General features: G+C 39.1%; 1 protein-coding gene across 2 annotated transcripts in view; it reads left to right on the forward strand.

Annotated features, from left to right (window-relative positions):
- The window catches only part of MSANTD1 (Myb/SANT DNA binding domain containing 1), a 35,011-nt gene extending 13,546 nt beyond the window's left edge, over positions 1-21,465 (forward strand). Inside the window, exons 2-5 of one of the 2 annotated variants that reach the window (XM_059470847.1) lie at positions 980-1,072; positions 1,494-1,758; positions 11,525-11,809; positions 20,423-21,465. In XM_059470847.1, the coding sequence (XP_059326830.1) occupies positions 1,505-1,758; positions 11,525-11,809; positions 20,423-20,663 (780 nt within the window). In that variant the 5' untranslated portion in view covers positions 980-1,072; positions 1,494-1,504 and the 3' untranslated portion in view covers positions 20,664-21,465. Of the gene's footprint in view, positions 1-979; positions 1,073-1,429; positions 1,759-11,524; positions 11,810-20,422 lie in introns of those variants that run through there. The other variant, XM_059470846.1, reaches the window with a different exon arrangement.
- The last annotated feature ends 1,970 nt before the right edge of the window (positions 21,466-23,435 follow it).

Consider the following 23,435-nt stretch of genomic DNA (forward strand, 5'->3'; position numbering starts at 1 on the left):
TTGTTAAGATCAAGGATGTGGTTATGAGAAGACTTACAATTTATAGGATACTTAAGCATTAAGGATTGAGGCACGGAACATTTCCTGGGGATTAACGACTGACTGGGTGAGCCTCGGGCCATTAACCCCTGCCTGCCATTAATCTTCAGGAAATGCCCTGCAGTGAGGTCGTTATTGCTGTTATATGCTGAAACACAAAAATAATAATAAGAAATGTCCGTGGATTATTTATTTATATTTTACATAACACAATTCTATTGGGACTGTAGGAAATGAACATCTTTCTATTTAGCTGGTGGTAAGCTGGAATTAATGCAGTTCCTGTATCTCATTCTTTTGTGGAAGATTATTGTCAGACTGCAGGAGGGTAAGTGGGGCAGGATTTGGCCCACTGCTTGTATTGCAGTGTTTAATACAATGAATATGCCCTGCTTCTCTGATATTACTGCTGGCACAATTTAGCCCTATATAAAAACCAGCTCAAAATGCTTGTTTTACAGCAAAGCAATTTATTCACAGTTCTAAGCATCTCGCAGCCTTTTTTTAACTCGTTGAATAATCCTTTTAGGTTGCCCATAAAGCAGGTGAAATGCTTCTGCTGCAGTCCTAAGGCAGAACACAGGCTGCATAAATAGCATCTAAATTACTAGGAATACAAAATACACATACAGTAATACATACCTACAAAGGCAAATTCATACTGACAGGACTGCAGTGTGTGCTTATCAGCAGCAAAACATCTCGGGGAAAAAAAAAAGTGGCTTTATATTGAAATTTTGTATATATTTCTCTCTATATAAACACTTAAATACTATTTTTTGCATGTTCTAAAGCCCAGATGCAGGCTCCTTTTTAATGAGCCTGCCTGCTTAAACATTTATTAGCTTAGAGATGTATAGTTTCCATAAAGCTGGCTGATTCTTTTTGCAGAATATCTTTGCAAAAAAAAAGCTTTTTTTTTTTGTGTACATGGCCTCAGTCCTTGCAACCTCCTAGAGAGTCTGTCAAGGCACAACTTAAAAGCTCGTTCAGGCGACCATGACCCCCTGCTAGCAGATTGTCTGCCTAAAAGGTAAGGGAAAGCTAAAAAAGAAGTAGAAACTTAAAAGTAGCTTCTCAAAGGCTGCATAGATCTTTTTTTTTTGTTAAACCTAAAGTGTTTAAAAGCTTTAATATTGATGGCCTGTCAACTTTGTCCTGATTCTTTGGCTTTCAGTTAAAAGGTTTTTGTTGTTGTAGCTTATGCAGTTGCTCTGTTGCTATGGAAACGTGACATCAAAATGACGTTTCTCTGTTTAAAAGCTTTTAACTAAATTCCTGCCTGTCAGATGTAGGCCCCATTTTGTGCACTCAAGCTTCAAGCTGTTGCAAAAAGGTTTCATATGTTCTGTTGTCATTCAAATTCTTTATCCACATATGCATGTCTTGCACTACAAAAAACCTAAACTAAAAACTCAATCTATATTAAGTGTCCTCTTTTAAAACCCTTTTAGGTCAGTCAGCAATGGCTGCAGCAGAAATTCCCAGTTACATTGTCTCCTCTCAGACTGAGAAACACAGGAGGGCCAGGAACTGGACTGATGCAGAAATGAGAGGTTTAATGCTGGTTTGGGAAGAATTTTTTGATGAGCTGAAACAAACTAAAAGGAATGCCAAAGTTTATGAGAAAATGGCTAACAAACTCTTTGAAATGACTGGAGAAATTCGCCACGGAGAGGAAATAAAGATAAAAATTACAAATATGACATTCCAGTACAGGTAAGCTTCAGTTAATTCTTTTTATTTTAAGAGATTTTAGCAGGGATGGCGCAGTGATTTTTGCCTTTCAGAAAGAAGTCTCCTGGAGGAAATCTGTCGATAAAAGATTAAAGGTTGTTCATATCGCTTTTAAAATTCTCTCTTGCCAATGCTGTTACGTCATTGTTAATTTGTCCCCCCCATTTCATGTCAAACTCTGGGACAACTTTGTTGCTTTAAAATTAGCTGGCACTGTTATGATGCAGAGGGATGGAAATGTATTTAATGGGGAAAAGAGATTTTGTTTTTTTTTTTGGTCTTTGCTGAGGGGACTGATTGTGTTAGCTTGGCAGCCAATTCCTTGCAGTGAAACTCCTGCAGTTTCAAGTGGCCACTGAGGATCGGAATTGCAAGGCAAAGTTAAAAAAAAAAAAAAAGAAGAAAACTAGAACAGAATAATGTTTGGGGGGGCTGATGCTCCTCGATTTTGGTCTCGTGAGTTGAAGGGTTACACTTCACGGGGCCAAGAATAATTGAATGTCTTATTACCGAGTGACACACATTGCTATAATTATAAGCAGCAGCAGTGAAAGAACTATTATATCTGCAGAGAGAATCAATGTGCACCGTCAATACTGCTCCAAAGGAGTCGGGGGGAGGGCGGAGGTGTCTATGAGGGGATGATAAAGAACAGGCAAGCAGTCAGGAGGGGAAGTTGGCTTCAGAAAACGTGAGGCATTTGTGGATTTGTTGTTTGCCGGGAGAAAAATAATTAGAACTTAACAGAAATATTTCCATTTTTTTTTCTCTTCTTTTTTTTTTTTTTTTTTTTAAATTCTTATCTCTGCGAAGCACAAACTGCCTCATACTGGAAATCCTGAGTGGTGATTTGAGCTAGGTGCTTGTAATGCAAGAAAATCAAATATGTGACTCTTTTATTTAATCTCTCCTCAAAGCTCATATTAATAATAAAAAAGGTTATTACAGCAGGCAACCATGTTAAAACTGCTCGCTTTTCTGTAAGGCACCCTCACTGTATTTAATGCAGAGACTGCTCATCAAATAGAAAACTAGGGAAAATCCTGTAAACCCCTTAACTTTGAATGTCCTTCCACGTTTCTGTGATCCACAAGCATAATGTTTAACATCATTTGCCATAATATTAAACCTGATGTTTTGTGGCAAATCCTAACGTCTTCAAAATGTTTTACCAACCCTGCTGTAATCCATCCAGTTTCCTTCACCCAGACTGTAGATGAGAAAGCTGGAAGTCAGATAAATTTTTGTCCAGCATCACCCAGCAATTCCCACTCAGATGCAGATTTGGGAGTTGCAGGCTAGCAGGCTTTTGCTTAGTCTGCTGAATCTGCAGTCCTCCCTGCTGGGAATTGCATCTCGGCACTGAGATTTCACAGGTGTCTGTGGCAGCAACACTGCACGATAGTTAAGTGCTGTAATTGCCAAGTGGAATAGGTTATTTCTGTCAGCCTTTGTTCTAAATTTACAGTGTTGTCATCCATCAGAGAGTCTCATTTTTTTCCTAATTAATGTTTTTACTTTAAAGTTGCACTGGGGGAAGGGAAGAAATAAAATCACTCGCATGCATGCACAGTGTGTGTGAGAGAAACCACACTTTTAAGACATATCCTTCTATTTCTGTGAACTTCTAAGATTGCTTCTGTTGCATGTTGTCAATCTGCTTTTCTATTTTGCAGTGCATGGCAGCTCCCTGCTTATTGATTGAGATGCTAATTTAGGAGAGTTAAAAACTGCCTTATGCTGTCACAGAGCTGTTTCATTTTGTGCTCTGGAATATAAAATGCATCTTATTTTTTGTTCATGTGCCTTTGCTGTCAGGGTGAGGTAGTATGGAGAACAGGGGCAAGCAGAAGCTGTTAATCACAATTTCTAGTTTTCTGGGTACTTTTTGGTGGTGTGTGAGGATGGGGAAGGTTGTGGTGAAACTGTAAATGATGTGAGTGGCCACCGACTGCTGGCTTTGCTATGAGGCAGCCGAGTTTGACTTTGTGTTTGGGTGCCTGCAGGACACTTGAGGAAGATGCTTTACATCACTGCATTTCTGAGCATCATTGCTGCCCTATGGCACAAACTGGAGAGGAAGATCCTGAGAGTGGGATAATGCTCTATTTTGAGATAATACTTTGTTAAGATTACACTGGGTTAGTGAGTGTGACATGGGAGAACGTAGCACCAGTAGCAGGAGTGAGGAGGGGTGTTCTGCACCTAGGAGCTTATTTCTGCACCCACTGCAGGATCCTGTACTTCTTTAGGCAACTCTGAACAGTCTTGCAGGGGTGGAGTGGCCTCTACTCCTCCTTTAACAGAAATAAACTGCATTAAAATATTTAATCAGATCATATTATTTACCTAAGTGCCACAATTTCATAAAGGAACATAAAACCCCTGTCCTACAAATTACTACACACACACATATATATATATATATATGAATGAATACATATATGTGTATTTTTTTCCATAAAAGGAAAAAGCAGTACTTGAATATTTCTACTAGTCTTTTTAACCAAGTTCAGTTTTGAAAGTGCTGTCACTGGTGTGGCTTATCCTGGGGCATCTGTTGAAATAGATATTGATGATCTGAATCATATAGGGTTCTGAAACAGAAAGCAGTGAACACGTTTATAATGGTGCTCTCCAGTTTGAGGATCCCATGGCATTCTAAGAGGCAGTTCAGTAAATGTTTTCTTTATTCTGCTTAGTGCAAGCCATTCATTGAGTAGAAGGTGTCCAAGTCAGGCAAACATATGCCTAAGTAGGGCAGGAGTGTTTCTTGGCCAGTAATTATTGCAGTTTCTGCAGCAAGTGCAGCCTGCATGGGTGTGCACAGTGCAGGGGGCTCAGAAAGGGCTCCCACCCCAGGGTTTCACCCTGGTTCTGGGTGTGTTTGGATCCCATGTGGGATTTGTGCTGCCAGGTAAAGTTACCTCAGGTGCAGCTCAGTGTGCATCTCTCACATAAGCAATTTTAGGGTGTTTATATCCCATTCCTCCACATCTGAGGTGAAAACATTATTCAGGGGTTAAAATGACAAACAGAAATTTATTTTATCTCATTATTACCTCCTTTAATTCTGCCCTATATTTCAGCAAGGTGACAAGAGAATGAGAAGATGTTTAGAGAGCAGTTTGTCTGAGCTGTGGAAAGCTTTCTTTATTAAGAGAAGTGTAAAAATAAAAGTTTGTGAATGCTAAAGGAATTTCAGAGGTGCATACAAATATGCACTATTTTTCAGAATGTAAAGCAGATTTTTTTGCCATAATACAAGAAGTTATTTATAAGAAGTGCAAGGCAAGAAATGCAGAACTAGCTGAAGTCATGTAAATCTGTACTGCACTGCATAATTAGCATGTGGAATTATTGCCACTGGAAATCATTGACATCAAGAGATCAGCAGGTTGTTTTATTATTACTATTTTTTTACTAAAGATTAGATTTATTAAATAAAAAACCCAGATGTTGTTTATCTTCCAATTAGGTAGAGTTGTGAAAGGCAGCAGATTTCAGGATATTACTGGCTGTTGATGGAAAAATAATCATGTGTTTTTATGGGTGAATGTGCCCTCAAAAGCTGTCTGTCAAAATCATTCTTGAAGTATTCAGCACTGACCTTTGTCAGAAGAGTGAGACAATGGACTGAGCTGGCAGTGATTCCTGTATTCCTCTGCATTACTGTAGTCCAAGTGCATTTGGAGGAAACTAATCAGGGAAAAATATACCGTGACCTGAAGTAATTCCTACTGGAGTCTCAGTGTATTAAGGGACCATTTCATCCACCGTGGAAATTGACTGGGTGGAAAATTCTCCTCAACGCCATAGGTGGAAGGAAAATTCTTTCTGCAGGTGTATTTGAGTAAAGTTCTGCTTTTAGGGATTGCTGTAAAATCTGAAATATCTGCTGTGGATAGACAGCCACCAGGTTTTTAATGTTCTGCTTCAAAGATACCTGTGTGGTGAGCTGCATGAAGCTCCCCATTTATCCATCCTGGAAGGAAGGGCTGAGTCAAGCTTCCTGGAATTCAAAGTTAATCTTTCACATGTGCTGGTCATCAAAAGATTTCCTGAGATTAGTGTGCCAGCTCTTGAGGTTTAGCATCCCTTAGAGTCTGTGCCCAGTTCTTTGTGTTGTGCAGCTTACTTGGGGCTATCAGCTCATGTGAACCTGCAATTATTCCTTCTCAAAGAAAGCACTGTCCTGTCACTGCTAATGTGCCGATCTCACTGTGCCACAGTGCTCTGTGACTGCTGTTCTCATGTTGCCACTGACACAATACTTATAAAAAGGAAGCACAGCTTGCACAGTGGTCCACAGTTTTGACTGATTCCTTCTGATGTTTAAAAATAAGAACTGTGTGAATGCAAATTTATTATTTTCTAAAACATCACCCTCCCCAAAGCCTAGAAAACAGGATGCAGCTGTTGCTCTTTGATTTGAATCACAGTCAATTAATGTTAATGATTGGTAAATTTGAATCAGTCTCATGATTTGAATGAAAGAGTAGTCTAATTTTTTATTTTCATGTGTACATGATAGCAATTAAACATTTTTGCTTGTGTAATCCATTGCTATACTCTATGACATTATGCAACTGGAAAATTTGACCTCTGTTACAGCAAATGATAAAATATGAGTGCAGCCAAATTACTGCAAAAAGTTGAACACTTTACTATCTTTGTCTTTAATTTCAATAATTTATAGCAGATGCACAACTTAGCATTGTACTTTCATCATCCTTTTCCTCACCATTTATTGGTTCACAAACAGTTGCTATTTATTATTTATTTTGAAAGCTTTTCCTAGAAACCCCAAGAGATGGATCTTGTATCCATTCCTTAAGGCAAGTAGTAATATCAAATGCTGCAATAATAACAAAAAAGCAATCCTGCTTTGAGCAAAGTCTAAAAAAATGAAGCAAGTTATAGATTGCTTGCTTTTTGCAGACTAAATAATGATGATTTTCAAAAAAACCAAAACCTCTTTAGAACATAATATTGTGACAGTTTTTTTAAGAAGGTGCAGAGAATAAAGTCTGAAAAAAGGTCAATGGCAGCACAAATGACTCGACAGTTGTCTCAGTGTATTCAGTGGACCATTTTGGCTGTGGGATCTCAAAAGTCCATTAATTTATTCACTTCTTTGGAATAAGACAGGCAATCACCTTTCAAATTAACTCAGTTGGAATGCTTTGGGTATTTGTCCACTGGAAATCTGACTTTGATCCCTGAGTTTTTGGATAGAGTTCTCAGTTGCCTCTGCTCCCAGCTGGATTTTAATAGAGCCTCATGAAACAGCAACAGGTCCAGATAAACTCAGTGTGAATTTATTTTGCAAGCTCTGCTGACTTTCTCACTTACCTCTGTTTCTTACCTCATTTTTCCTGCATGGCTGCTCCCTCAGGCAGTGATGTGCCCAATTGCAAAGTGTTAATGTTTGGCTCATCTTGCTCTCTCGTTTCTAGACTATTGCGTTCCAGCCTTCCTATTGTCCTGTTTCTTTTAACATCCCCATGTTTCATTAAAACAAACAAAACCCCAATTCTATCTCTTGGAAGCAGCTAAGGTTGCTGTGATGAGTTATGCTAATGACCGAGGGCAGTAAATTAATCTCTGCTTTAGACTCCAGTTTTTCCGGGGTTACATTTACCTCAATGCAGGCAAAAGCTCTCAGCTGTCTAACTAGGTTTTCTGGACTTCTGGCAGTTGTAGAAAAAAATATTTAAAAGTCAGTAAATCCTGGAACTCAATATTAGTATTATGAAGGTAGCTATTTATTTTTACCAGAAAGCTAAACCATCAACGCTATTGGAGTCAATGTTCTCCCTATTTACCTCCACCTGCAGCATTTCTATTTCTCTTCCAAAGGACTGACAGACACTCCCTTTTCCCTTATCTTCTCATCTCTTTCCCTGTTTCATCCTTTTTTTCTGTGTGTTTGAGCCAGACTCCATACAGGTAGATGATTGCTGCTGGTGCTGCTTTTAAGCTAACCCAGTTCTCTTGTCTACCTCCTGGTAGTGATCCCTTTTATTTAGCTCAGAGCTATAGTAAGCAGTCAGAAGTAGAATTAGTATCCATTCAATGCATTTAGAGCCAGAGAAATACCTGCATTTATATAACTGCAACTCTACAGCTCTGTGAGCAGACAATAAACAACAGCCTTCCTTCCAAATTGTCATAATTCTGTAAGAAAAGGGGGTCTGGGTAGACAGCTGAGCTCGAACAGCAATAAAACCACCAACCTACTCAGGCAAAATATCTACTCCTGGAAACCTTCTATTGAATTATAGAATGGCTCAGCTCGTAAGGGATCTTTAAAGACCATCTCTTTCCAACCCCTGCCATGGGCAGGGACAGCTTCCCTAAACCAGATTGCTCAAAGCCCTGTCCAAACTGGCCTTGAACACTGCCAGGATGCAGCATCCGCAGCTTCCTGGGCAACCTGTTTCAGTGGCTCGCCACTCTGATTAAAATTTCTTCCCTTATATCTAGTCTGAATCTACTATAAGTTCTTCCCAGAGCCTTCTCTTCCCCAGGCTGAGCGCTCCTCTCTCTCTCAGCCTGTATCCGTGGCAGAGCAGCTCTGAGTATTTTTGTAGCCCTTCAGGTGGGGTCTCAGGAGAGCAGAGGGGCAGAATCCCCTCCCTCAGCCTGTTGGCCTTGCTGCTTTTGCTGCAGCCCAGGATAAATCTTGGCTTTGTGGGCTACCAGAAAATTGCCCGCTCATGTCCAGCCTCTCAGTGACCTGCACCCCCAACTCCTTCCCTATGGGACTGCCCTCAATCTCTTCTTTCCCCAGGCTGTAGTTATACCTGGGTTGCCCCCAAAATCCCCACAGGGTGATTTAATGGAAGCAGATGCAGTAATGAGGCTGAGGGGAGTTGGTGTCTGTATTTCAGCCGTCACTGCCCACATGTCCCAGTCGGGTGTGCCTGCAGCAGTTATCAGAAATACCAGCACTAGGAAAGGACTGAGTCAGGAATCATCTCTGAAACTTTGTGAAGATTGAGGGAAGTCTCTAGGGACCAGAAAAAGGCTGTTGAATCTGCAGAAAGGCAGGAGGAACAAGAATTAAGAGTTCTTCCCTTCAACTCCTTAGGAGATCAATGAACAAGAAATTTTGGAAGCAATTTCCAGTCATGGAAAGGAGAAGGTGATGACTGCTGGTGACTGGGAATTACCAGCACTGAATCACACCTGACTGACCTGCTTGCTTTCTTTTTTAAAGCACTAGATCTGTGGATGAGGGTAGAGCAAATTATTGTCTAGCTCACAGTACAAACCCTTTTGACTTAGTCTCCGAGAACATCCTTGCATCCGAGCTGGGATGTTACACTGCAAGGGAAGGACTACCAGCTGGCTGGAAAACTCTGAATCTCTGGGCACAGAGTAGCTGTTAATGGTTTGTATTCTGCCTAGAGACTCATTCCCAGTGGAGGACTGCAGGTGTTTTGTACTGGGACGTGCCCTGTTTAAAATCAGCAATCCAAAGGTGAAGGTGGAGGTCACAGGTTTGCAGATGATGCCAAACTGGGGCTGCAGTCTGCACCTGTGAGGGCAGGACTGGCACTCAGAGGGAGCTGGGCAGGTCGAGGAATGGGCTGACAGGGACCCCATCAAACTCAACCAGGACAAATGCCAAGTCCTCCTCTGGGATGGCCAAATGCTGGAACAGGAGGGGATGACCTGGCAGGGCAGCAGCTCTGCTGGTGGGGACCTTGGTGACATTGGGCTCAGTACAAGCCTGTTCCCAGAGTATCAGCTCTAAGCTTGTCCTGCTCTTTTTGACACAATGTTTTGCAGTCCTAAGGGCTCAAAACATGTCCCACAAAGTCTTAATGCAGCTGCTGGACTTGGCAGTGGCCTGGCTGAGATGTGGTCACCCCTGGCTTTTGCCACCTCTCCCCTGGGATGACTGACCACAGTGAATGCACTCCATAATTGCAATTCAGTTTTAAACCTCATAGCTTGAACACATTGAGAGTTTCAACACAGGCAAACAAATATGGCATGTAGGCTTGGCTACTAGCTTGTAGTGGCATAATTGATCTGTTTTTTATGCAAACAGCCTCCACAATTGAACTAAAAATAATCAATATTAATTGATGGTTGTTGTCAGGCCTGTGTTTAGCTGTTTTCTCTCTGTGCTGGATGGGTGTGCATGTAGTTGTAGGCTGTGCTCGATATTCTCTGACTATGAAATTGCAGCAGTAGGTTGTGAAATATGTATGAAATTAAAATTTTGAATGCATAGAGGGCATAAAAGTATGGATGGCTGTGAGGCTCTGCTTTGCAGGACTATGATGTGCATTTCTAAATAGCTGGAAAAGCTCATCAGACATTGCAAGGACAAGGAGAAAAGAATCCTTAAATGGCTTTAAAATCTAAGCAAATCTTACTGCCTTCTTTTCTCACTAGTGGATTTCCCCTTACTCTAGGCTGACAGTTTTTAAAAGGAAGAACTTCAAGTTCTCACTTTTAAGTTTGGCACCATTGTTTTCATGTTTACATGTTATTTAATTCTACCCCTTGCAAGACTGGTGTGGGCAGGATGGATTCTGAGGAAAAACCTGAAAGGCTTTAAGAAAAAAAGGGTGAGCCAGGTGTCCAGGAATAGTGGTTTTTGGTTTTTTGTTGTTGTTGTTGTTGTTGTTTTTAACCTGCAAATGCAAACCTCTAGCTGTGAGAATCAGATTTGGTTGAGCTTTTTGTTAATTGGAATGAAATCTGGTTTATGAAAATGGGGCATTTGTCATTGGTCTTGCCTTTCCTGTTGTGTTCCCTTCCTGCATTTTGATTTAGAGTAACAAGATCCGAACTGGGAGAGGCAAATGAAAAGAAAGTTTGGGACTCTAGTTGGGCTGTGGAATTTCTTTGAGAACTATACTACATCTATATACCTTAGTTTCATATTTCTCAGTAAAAGAAAATAAAACAACACTGGGTAACTACTGGGATAGCAGTGAACTTGTCTCAGGACTGAATAATAAATCTCCTAAGATACACGTGAAAGGGATATGGTTGATAGTCCACTGTAATGTAATGTTTTTGTGCATGCTGTTTCTAATGCATTATTAACTGTTCTAGGGGTGTTTTTCTGTTTGTGTTTTTTTTTTTTTTTTTTTTTTTTTTTTTTTTTTTTTTTTTGGTTGGGTTTTTTTTTGTAAATTAATGAAACTCTGTACTTTTCCCTACCCTGATCTTTATTCTGTAACTAATGAACAGATGTCTGTATCTCATGGTTGTTACAAGGATATTTACCAAGGCCTTTCAGGGCTTTTAAGCCATATTAGAAAAAGGATATGCATTATATAGCCACTTGTATTCATTATAGAAAATAAATATTCATTCTTCAAAGCATGAAAGCACAGGGCTGCCCTCAGTTCTGTAAAGGCTGTGGTGTGTTGCTTAGTCCAGTTGTCAGGGACTGCTGTCAAATTGGTTAGTTGGGTATACTTTAAGGGGAAGAAAATTATCCTACCACCAACACAATCCTGTTTCCATTAGAAGTTGTACTGTATTGAATTTCATTTGGGGGTTACATGCAACTTTTTATAACAGGTCAAACCTAGGAAAAGAACCTGAAAGGCTTCACTGGAAGTTAAAGAAGAAAAGTGTCTAATTTTATTCTCATTAAAAGCATTCAGTTTGACTCCTAAATGTGACCAGAACAAATGTTTTGAGATAGATCTGTATGAAAAGTACTTTTTGTAGGAAAACAAGCTTTAATGTTGTGTGCCTTTTCTTACAGGAAATTAAAATGCATGACTGACAGTGAAACTGTGGCACCTGACTGGCCTTACTACAAAACCATTGATAGGATCTTATCCAAAGTGACAGACCACAGCGATGTGAAAATGCATGAAAATCAGCAGCCAGGTCCTTCTACATCTCAGACAGAGGCCTCGCAGTCTCCATCAGCCAAGTCTACACCCCTCTACTTGCCATATAACCAGTTTACATATGAAGGAAGGGAAGAATGCTTTGAAGATGAACATTCAGAGAGCTCATCAAGCTTGCTTTCTTACAAGCTGAGGTAGCATCTATTTTCCCCTCTTTTTTAGGATTTTGCAGAATGAATCGAATTTGCTGTGTAAAGGGAACACCCTCACACATTTTTCTCTAACAGCTCTTGTATTTTTCCTGTAAATCACAAATGAGATCTGTTCCCCAGTCTCAGTCACTTTGCTGAATTAGGGCATTTTCTTTATTCCTTTATGAAAGACTGGGAGGGAGTAGGAGAACTGGGCAAAAAGTTGTATATTATTGCCAAAACTCAGCATGCATGTCACGGCTCACATCAGGGAGAGTGTTCATAAAAGGAGTACAGGCATGTTCAAGAGAGTCCTGCGGTGCAATCAGAGATATAACATACTGCTTAGATGATTTTTGGCTTGCTCTAGTTCTGCTTTTGATATGACTATGAAATTTCCCTGGCTTCAGTTATTATTAAAATGGTGAAAAGATGCAAAATAAATACTTCTGTGGATGCTGAAAAGCTGCTCATGCAGTTTGAAAGCACATTGCATCATTTTAAATACAATTGAGAATGTAATTTTTTTCAATGTAAATGCTAGTTTGAGATGCAAACATGTGATTCCTTTTTTTTTTTTTTTTTGGATATGATTGGAGTTTCCTGGAAGGCAACATTTTAACAAAAGGCAGGGCTGTACTCTTGATATACATTTCAGACTTTACTGGTCTCATTTTTCACCCAGAGTGGTGTGAAATAAGAGCTGATTACAGTTTTCTGGCAGGAAAAAAGTTGATCCTAGAGATCCTTATCATGAGTGTGTGAGGCTTTAACTGTAACAGTAAAATTACCTGTCAGTCATGCAACTGTAAAGATGTTGAGCTGGAAGAAGAACCAACTGAGCAAGTTGGAATTATTGTTTCCAGACCCACTCTTGGATGAATAAACTAAGTTAAATTCATTCAATCATTCAAGCATATAGTTCTTGAATAACTGATTAATTTTAAAAACTTTTTTTTTTTTTGGCAATGAATATTTACCAGGGTGTATAACTTTTGAACTATAGCAACCTTTTTGTTCACAGGCAACAATTTTTTTATCCTAGTTCATTTTAAGTAGTTGATATTCCTGATACACAAACTTTAGGATTTGCAAACTCCACAATCACATTTCAGATGCAATAACTTTATTCCCAATTGGATTTACAATAACATTATTTAATATTTAATTAGAAGGTCACATTTCCACAAACATTGTGGAGTTTATTCACTCGACGACTTGATAACACCAGGCTTTTTAAAAATATTGGATGTTAAGTTTTTCAGCTTAGGGACAACTCCAGGCCAACACAGATTTTGTACCATGAGAGGACAGAGGTTGCTACACCAGGCTTCACTACAGAACATAGACATTCCTGACAGAGATCAAGTTAATCAACCCCAAACCAAATTCTGTTGTGCCAACAGTTTGCAGGTAGACTCTGTCATGTAGATGCTTTCATTTACAGCTAAAATGGAAGTCACTAAAATCAGTCACTAAATTATAAGCTCTGGAAAATTTAGGCTATGATGCATTTTAGTCAGCTTCAGGTTCACTGGTTTGTTAATTTATTTGTAACTTTATCCAAGGAAATACCCTAACCTGTTCTAGTAACAAATACTTTAACTTGGCTGAATTTAGAAACTGAATCTCATTTAAATCTAGCCCCTAATGGCACAGGCTGGCTTTCAGCTGGCTGCAAGTCTGGGGGGCAATGCCACTCAGCCCCTGCAATGCTGCTGCTGCCTTCTAGGAGTGGCTGTACTGGATGGCTCAGGAGGATCTGGAAGCTGCAGGGAAGGTCAGGGCAGCTCTCAGGATGGCAGGACCCCCATAACTTTTAGAAATTCAGCCATGGTCTCACAGTCTCCACTATGAAAGAATTTTGGGCAATAGAATATTGTGCATATCACTGAACAGCAAGAGTTACATGGTCACAAGTTAAAATAGTTCCCCTGTTTTAAAAGAAAAGGAGAAGTTGAGCAGTAGGTGCCACATGAGAGATCAGTGTAATATTCCAGGTGAGCATCGTGATTGGATTAAACATTAGAAACCACTTGTGATAATGGGGCTCATGTCTGGAAGGAGAAAAAGTGTTATTCCAATAGACCTAGGGGGTTTGAAAAGCTTGTCCAGCTTTGACCTGTTTAATTTAGGCAGATGAATGAGAGCAGAGTAGGGAACCCTTTCTTGGCCAGAAGAAAATACATTCCTTGCTAGTGATACCACATGGGTTAAAACCACTTAGAGCTGCCATGTTAGACAAGGAAGTTAATTATTTTACTAATGGAAAATTATGAACTGAGGAAGCAATTTATAGCTTAAGCAATTAGTGTCTCATCCTGTATTTGAAAAACACTTTGAAACAGCCAATGAGAGAGAAAAGAATAGCATAAAAAATTTGGGTCTGTCTTGGCTATTTTATCAATGCCTTTGCCTCTGAACAGCAGGCAATTGATCCAACAGATTCTAAAAAAGAACAAAAGACAATTCTGGGAATTGAAATCAAAAGAATGTTTCAGGTCCTGAATTTCCCTGTTTTGAGAAACACACACTCATGTCTATATGAAAATACAGATGTGTTTTGCAGCTGTATATTTTACAACTGACATTACAGGGTTTTTTCTTCAGTAATAAAAATCCTAATGTTATGGCAACAATTGATAGGGAAAAAAACTTTCAAACAGTAGTTCTCTCTAAATAACTTTTAAACTTCTGAAAACTTTTCTGTTATTCCTTTAAACTCTCCAACACAGCTTTAGAGTGTCAGCTTGTGTTTTTCACAGTATCTTTGAACATAGCAGGAGTCTACTTGGCTATATAAATTATAGCTTAAAAAAAAATTCAATTGAATGTTTAGCTTTCATGATAGCAAAAAATGTCAACTTTTGTACTTCAATCAGTATATATATATTGTCAAGATAAAAATAGTTGAAACTCGTTTTCTTTGCATTCTGTTTGAAAAACTTTGAGTTCAAGACCTTACAAAACCCAAATTTTGCTGGTTAGTGATAATACAATTAATGTGAGATGAAATTAACTTGAATTTTTGTTTCAAGTGTGTAGATGAGGGAAACATTTGGAATCCCTTTAAAGGGGTGCCTGTAATTGCTTAGTATTGTTCTAACACTTCTCTGACACTGTTATTCAGTACCAAACATCTGACAATAATGGAATTATTCTATTGTGGTCATAAAATATAATGCAACGTGGTGGAGTCTCGTACTGCAGCTTAAGCTTTTAAAATCCAAATTCCTGACACCACAATAAATGACTTTTTATCTAATTGAAAACAGTGTTTTTTCACCCTGTGGATTAATTTATGGTCTTTGTTTTCATAGTAAAATAATGACAGAACATATTTATACAGGTGTGAAAGTACTTCAGACTTCATGTGTTCTGCCATTTCTATTGTACTGAAAACGGGGGTGAGTTACTTTCATAGATTAAAGGACCATAAGAAAACCACTGTGGTATTTAGTCTGACTTCTTGTTAGATACCACTTGAATGTGATTATTTTTTATGTGGAGCCCAGAAATGTTATGGAGAGGGTTCTTCCCTCAGCAGGGCACTTCTGCACTCAGGAGCCCCCTGTCTCTGCTGTCCTCCACTTCTTTGTTTCTATGATTTGTTTCACTCTGGGAAATACTAAATGTCTGGTCTAGACCTGATAAATTCAGAAGATGGAGAATTCACTCTTCCCTTCTTTCTAGTGATAAGCAAACCCTTGTTTAAACCAGTCCCTTGTTTCTAATGTGAATTTAGTGAATGAAACTTTCAGATATTATTTCTGCTTACCTTTCTTTTCAGTATATTGGAGAATCTTTCAGTATTTTTTTCTTTCTGGCAAGGTGGTTGTGTGCCATGATTGTACTGTCTGGTATTTTTTAATTTTTAAATGTAGATGAATTAATTTGCTCCAGAAAGTTTACACAGGAGGAAAAAGTAAGAATTGGTAACATTAACTAGCCAAGACATGGATTTAAAGAGTGCATTAAAACTTGGTGATGATGCTAATTTGGGAAACAACATATTTGGCAAAGACTTTACTATTTCTAAAATTATGCTATGGCATAATAAATTTAAATCTGAATGGGCATCATCTACAAAGAAGTTTGAGCTTTAGGCTATGTGCATTATGCAGTGCATCAACTCATTATGCAGACTTGTTATCCTAGCAAGGTGCTTTGCCCAGGCTCCAAGCCATTTGTGGTTCTTTTCTGTGCTTTACTTCTAGGATGAGTCTCATTAATCCCTGAATGCATTTGAATGATTGAATGAGCCTAGTTTACCAGAAGAACCAGGTTGCCTCATCCTCAGTCCTTATGTTCTGAATATCTTTATATAATCTCTAATATTAATATTGATTATATTCAGACCATTGTTAATTCTTTTACTAAAGACATGGATTATGGAGGTCTGCTCAGATTTATATGAAGCTAAAAAACCCCAAACCAGTGAGAAACAGCTTTTAGGTGCTAAAAGCCATAAATTCCAAGAACTGATGGTACTGCAGACCTGTGTGCCATGAAGTAGTCAGGAATGAGGAATTGTTGCTAGGGTTTTGTGAAGATAATACATTTTGATAAACAGAGAACTCTTTGTATTCAACTCCTGCTTCATTAATTATTCACACATGTCCCTGAAACAAGCTGTATTGGATAAGTGTAAGCAATCAATCAAGGAAATTTTAATTGAACAATGAATTAAATTGGTATTAGGTAGGCAGACAGCAAATGCATTTGAGACTTGCCTAATACATTGCCTGATTGTATCTGGAGGTTTTGCTTTGTTCCCCCTCATGTCCATTACACACAATCATTTCTGCTCAGTCTCCTAGGTGAGATGGAACAATTTCTTTCCCTTGGTTTGCTTCCTTGGAACCCTGCCTGCCTGTTTTAGAGCATAGCAGGGAAATAGGTTCTGATGGAATATGGTCCCAGTGCCAGAGCCCTCCCACACTTGGTTCATGTGGTCAGAGGAATACCAATGCCAATCTCTTGTATACTCTGCCATAGGCACTGGAAGCCCAGCAGAAGAGTACCAGCAGATTGTATTTGAGATCCTTACTTGCCTAGACCCTTCTTTCCTGAGATTTCCCTCAAAATCTACCTTCAGAGACTAGGCTTGGCAAAGAGGGAGGTGCTCCTTCAGCAGCTTGTGGGTGCTGTCAGGATCTGCTGCACCCATGTTGTCACAGAGGTGTTGGCTGCACAGGAGCACACCATGGAGAACGGGCATCAGGAACTGATTGATGCCATCATCAGTAGATCCTTATTCTTGTGCCCATGCACTGGCAAAGGAGACAGTTCCTAGCTGGAATTCCAGGAATTCCAGCTGGAATTCCAGTTCCTAGCTGGAATTCTTTGAGGATACTGGTGCTGCTTGGGTTACTTGGTGCTGAACTCATATTCCTGCTGCTCTCTTGAATTTGTTATAAAACATTACTGACAGAGAGGGATCTCTGACATGCTGCCCAGGACACCTAGAACTTCTCAAGAAAGATGGCTGAGAATCTGAGGAAACACTTCAGTATTCAAATAACTCATCACTGGATGGGCATCACTGGACATTTTACATTGATTCATGTTGCAAGTGCTCTTTGCTTGTAAATTAGATTCTTTAGAGCCTTCTTTTGTAGGGCCCTTCTCAAGAGCTCCCTTTCAGCAGCAGTTCTGTAGAGGAGAGGATTTTATGTGCCCATTCCTTACTGTGAACTTGTGAGTGACCCTTTCAGTATCAGTCAGTGGAGAGAAAAGGAGATTGGGACCATCACCAAAGCTTGGGCTTTCTGAAAATTTCTGAAATAAGTACTTCTTTTCAATGAAGGCTAATTATAAAGTTGTGTTTGTTACTGTAAACAAATGTAGGGAGTACTTGGGAGACCTTGAAGAATCCTTGGGCCATTGCTTTTGGAAGCACTTCTCTGTGCTGAAACACAGTTCTGAGCCAGCACTCTTCAGTGAGTATTTTTTAGTTATTAGTAGATTGCAGATACTGCTGACACAGTAAAAATTTGCTGCTCCTTTCTCTCTGGAGCTGTGCAAGGCTGTCTTGGATGTATGGTTTCATGTCTTACAGTTCTTTGATGGATTTAACTGAAAACCAGATAAAATCCTTTACAGACTCTAGGAAAACATGTCAAAGATTCTTTTCTCTTAAAAATAAGGCTTATTTTAGATCTTTCAATCTAAATAATTCCATCTTGGTTTATAATGGTTTTGTTGTTGTTGTTGTTGTCTCAGTGTAAATTGAAATCCAAATGGTGGCTACTGTTACCAAGAAAGACACACAATGTTCAGTGCATCTCAGTACCATTGACAAGCCTCAGATTTTCTCTCTCATTCCTTATTAAGGACCAGTCTCACCAGTGCTTATGTTGGCAACACACAAGCCCTCTTGTGGAGTGAGCTCATACTGGTTTCAAGACAAGAGGTTTTACCACAGCTATTTTCTAGCACTGTATGGTGAAGAGAACAGAGATTCATCAAGCTTCCAACTTTTGAATCCTATGTGAAGACAAGTTTAAATTCAAAAGATGACTTTGGCTAAAATAATATCATCATTTCAGAAAGTTTCTTGCTCTGCCTATCAGAAAGCAAGCATTCTTTGTGAATGTTACTGCAGTGATGGGAAACTTGGAATAACAGATTCAGTGCTGTCCTTAGACAACAGATCTGCTGTGGATCTTTTCCACTTGCTTGACCTCTCTGAGAACCACATTTGAAGTAATTCTGGCCCTTAGAGTTAAAGGAGATAAACAGAATTTAGTGTTATCCAAGACCCATTCTCAGAGGATTGTGAGACTGATAATTTCAGTGACCTGCAGCAAGCTTGACTCACAGTTTGAGCAGACCCACAGTTTGAGCAGAGCAGCATGTATTTATTTTATTCACATTTATTTGATGCCCTAAATCAAATATGCTATATAGAACCTGCAAAGCTGAGATTATTGTATACCTTCCAAAGTAGATAGTATCTCACCCTTTTTGGGTCACTGCACTCTTAAATGTCAAGGGGCTTGTGTCTTTTTCTTATATTTGCATTAAGCCTTTCAGGTGCTAAGGATTGTTTATCTCTCCTGCTGACAGATCTGAATGTCACAGTGGCTGCTGCACAAAGCCTGTCAAGTAGGATAAGAACATGAATCAAATTATGATACAAATCTGTCACAGCTGAGTGACCTCACCCCCACTACCCTACTTCACATTAATAAAAGCACATTTCTCAAGAGTTCAAGTTATCCTTATTCAGGGATGTCTTAAAATCTGCAGCATGTTGACATGGCATTCTAGTCACAACTGTACTATCTCATTATTGCTTTTCACCTAGAAAGGATACTGCATTTGGCAGAACATGACTGAGATTGCTGTTTGTGTCAAGGGACTTCAAGACACATCATCAGATATCTTTGATGTTGGGGACTCCAATCTGGAGTTACAAAAAGTGTAAATGAAGACATGGTCTCTCACTTAAAGTTAGGAAAGGAGTTATCCAGCTCTAACTGGAGGTTTCTCACATGTGTAGCGCACTTAGACATATGCCTTTCTTCCTTTCTCACAGTTTAGCATGGTTCCTTCTTAGGCTGCAGGTTAAGAGACCCAGATCTGTGTGTGCGCTCTCACTTGTGTGCCACATGGGCTGGTTTTGACTGTGTGGCTCTGTCACCCCAAGTTAGAGCAGCCATATGACCTTTACACCTTGAGAGCACTGTCTTTATTGCCCTGTTTGTCTCTCTTCCAAAACAGAAACCCAGCATGGTAAAGCATAGAGGAAATTCTTAAAATGTTCCCCAAATTCCACATGGCAGCTCTGCATATTTCATATGAGGATGTCCATTGCCCTTCGCTGGACATGCTCCAGCCCCTCAATGTTTTTCTTGTCACGAAGGGCCTAAAAATGAGCACAGGACTGGAGGTGTGGCCTTACCAGTGCTGAGTACAGGGTGATAGTCGCTGCCCAGGACCTCTGGCCACAGCACTGCTGATCCAGGCCAGGTGACATTGGCCTTCTTGGCCACCTGGGCACACCTGGCTCATGGTCAGCCACTCTCAACCAGAACCCCCAGGTATTCTTCTGTCTTTTCATGTTTACAATGTTTTGTGGTGGAATATAAAAAAAAGAGGGTCAGCACCACTGCTGTGTCTTGGCACAAGGGCAAATTCTGAGGCTCATATTCTGGAGTGGGACCAGCCTTACTGATGCAGTGCTGTAAAAAACAAGCTGTAAGATACCACCACATGTAACCATGCAGCACTTTCTCTGGCTTTAAAATTGGAAGTTTCAATGGCCACATAAGCCAAATGTCTCTCCCAGTACAGTGTATAAATTCAATGTGCAAGTCATGTCAAGATTAAAAAAAAAAAAGCCTGGTATTCTCCAGAGAAATTTCTTATTAAAAACAAAGAGATGTAAAACCTTTTCTTTATTCTTTTTTTTTTTAACAATCTGCAACGCTATTCAATAATGCATTAAATACTTATGTTTTGGCACAAACTCGAGAGGGAATTTATTGGAGAACACAGGGGTTTAAAAATATGACTAGGTTGTAGCTTGGCCAAGAATATGCTATCAAATTTTGGGTTCTTTCTTTTTATAAATATGACTCTAATTTCTAACAAATATTCACATTTCAGAGCTGAAGAAAGACCAGTTAAGAAAAGAAAAATGCAAAACTGCAGTTTCCAAAAGAAGAAGCTAAAATTAATGGAAGCCATGTTGGAAGAACAAAAGAAGTTGAGTAGAGCTATGGAAGAAACCTGTAGAGAAGTGCGCAGGATCCTGGATCAGCAGAACATCATTCAAGTTCAAAGCTTACAGTTACAGGAGAGAATGATGAATCTACTGGAGAAAATGATCTCCAAGTCTAATGTGTAGTTTCCTTTGTGAATGCCTCTGAGATAACTATTGCTATTATAGATTACCATTTATTGCACACCATATGTGTGTCTGTTGCCCTATTCCCAGGTTTTCCATGGAAATTAAAACCCTAGTGTAATCCTAGTTCAGCAAAGAAAACATAATGCAGGGTGAGAGCTATCCAGTATGATAAAATTAGTGCAATATATGCCTAAGCTGAATTATTTTTATACAGAAAGGTTAAGGGATAAATAGCTCGGGGAACTGAAGTACTATTTATGCCTAAGTCAGGTATTGTTTTGCAAACAGTGGTGTTGTATATTGCTTCACATCAAGGACTGCAGCTTAATCTGTTTTAGGAGAATGAAACAGTGCATTTCTAAACATGGTTATTGCACCTTGACTTTGCTGATGATTAAACCCTGTTTTGAAACGTATGCCTGATTGTATGTGACCTATGGTTCTTGTGAAGAGCTAGTTGGGACCATGACATACATAATTTTAAACTCCATGCCTGATATGAATAGTACTCTAAAGTATGAGGGTAAAAATAGTCTATTCAAATACAATTTTTGATATAAAAACAAGCACCCCAAACCACCTTCCTATATACTGAATACTAAAATGTATAGAAGATACTTGAAGTTGCTTTTGATATTAAACATTTGAATTTTTTTCATTATTAACTGGAATCTGTTGACTTAACGAACAACCAGCAATGAAAACTTTCATTTATTCTCTATCACAAAAGAAAAGTATTGTACTGTGTGTATATACATATATATAATGTCTATCAAATGAAATAAAGAAAAAGAAGAAACTTACTGCTTATTGCTGGGCAGATAGGGTGCTTTGGGACAGCAAAGAGACTGGGAATGATGAGCACAGTGAGAGGTTCACAGTCACTGCTGGCAGGGTGAAGATCCGCGGGGCTGGTGCCCAGATCGACAGGGATGCACCACACGAGGGAGCCGCAGGCACGGAGGATGGTACCCAGGGAGCTGAGATGCAGCACCAGCTCGGGATGGCTCCTCCACGAAACGTGACATTTAAATAATCTTTCACTTAAATTCGAAAAATGGCCGGCAGAATTTCCTATATGCCTTTCCTTTTATGTTCTTAAAAAACCCCCATATTTCTGCCTGTTTTACTGTGTTGGCAAAGGTTGGATTCCAATATAGAAACTAAAGAATTAGTACAAGGAACTCAGGCCATTGTCCATTTTCACTATTGAATAATGTCCCCTCTTAAAACTTTGTCTTTGAAAGTGTTTGCATTCTACTATACAATTTAATGTGTTGTTGCCTAAAGGTGAGCTAAAAAATTTTAAATCCCTGACACAACAAATTAATCTCTAATTATGCTTGCTGAACAGGATGAAGGTTATACTCACCAAGCAAATTAATAATATGTAGAAATATTTCTTAGAAAGACCTCCAGGTATGAAGATTAAAAGTTATTAAATATCTAAATGTGGCCCATTCCTACTGATTTTAATTAACGATAACAGGATAAGGCAAATGTAGTAGAAGACTGAACTTGGAGAAAATGGTGGCTGCTGAAATATAAACAAAGTAACTGTCCCTCACCCCACCTTTACTACAGCGATTGCATGATTGGAAAAGTGCCAAGTTTCTTTTCTGATTCTGCAAAGATCGTTTTACACATTTCAAATGTAGATCTGTCATGCATTCAGGTAAGCTACATGTTCAGTGCCTCCTGACACTTTAACTTGTTTACAGCAAGAGATAAAGAAATTCTCCCCTGACTCCACAGGAATTAATAGTATTTACTCTAACTATCTACTTAAATCATATAGCAATTAAATCCAATTAATGAGCAGTAACAATGGCAGCACAGCTGAACCTTGTACTGCAGAGTAGGTAGCCCCCTCCTTCCTGTTATTACAGCTCCAGATCTGTAGGAACACAAGCATGGAGAAAATCTGATTCCTTGCTTGCTACCACGAGGAACCATGTCATATAACCCCTTTTGTAAATCTGTGAACCTGTTTCTTAAAATGACTTAGGTGTTTTGTCTCCAAAATTATATGAAGACCTGCATTACAAACAGGTAAATGAAGATTGCTATTATTGTAAGATTCTAGGATGCTTCTAGGATTATTCCTGATTAATTTATACCAATTTTTTCTTGTATCAACACTAATTTTATTGCTTTATATACCATTTACTCTTGAGAGCTAGAGGTCATGCCCCATGCAACCCTTCTTCTGATTTATAATCCTCATTTATAAGGTAGGATTTTGATGACTGTTCTGCTAATTTTGCTCTTTTGAGTTCATCCATTTTAAAGGTGAGTGCCCAGAATGACACACAGCATTCCAGATGAGACTCCAAACACTCTTACATAACTGCTTTAAAGAAAATTGTGTTTTCTGGTGGTTCTGAGATTTTTTTTTTCTATATAAAACATCACTTCTAGTAGTTATATTTAGAAGTTCAAGGTTTAAATCATCATCTCTTTAACAAAAGGCTTTTATCCCATCTATGCAGATTACCTGTGTTCTAGCCCTGTTTTTGCCTAGAGAGTGAACACAACAAAGCTTTAGACAAATATGAGAAGTTTTATGTATGACAGAACTTTTCTAATGCTTTTTGACAAATTGAAAGTTCCCCCCCTACCCATAGTTTCCTTTTGCTGCTATTCCTTTTGTGTCTGCAGAGTCTGGAGGTTTACTTGAAAAAACAGGTTGAGTGTTTTTTGCGGGGATTTCTTTTTTTTTTTTTTTTGTTTAAGGTAGTCACAGCTTTCTCATCTGTATGGGACAGT

Source organism: Ammospiza nelsoni, chromosome 4 (assembly GCF_027579445.1).
Source record: "Ammospiza nelsoni isolate bAmmNel1 chromosome 4, bAmmNel1.pri, whole genome shotgun sequence".
In the NCBI taxonomy this organism is placed as follows: domain Eukaryota; kingdom Metazoa; phylum Chordata; class Aves; order Passeriformes; family Passerellidae; genus Ammospiza; species Ammospiza nelsoni.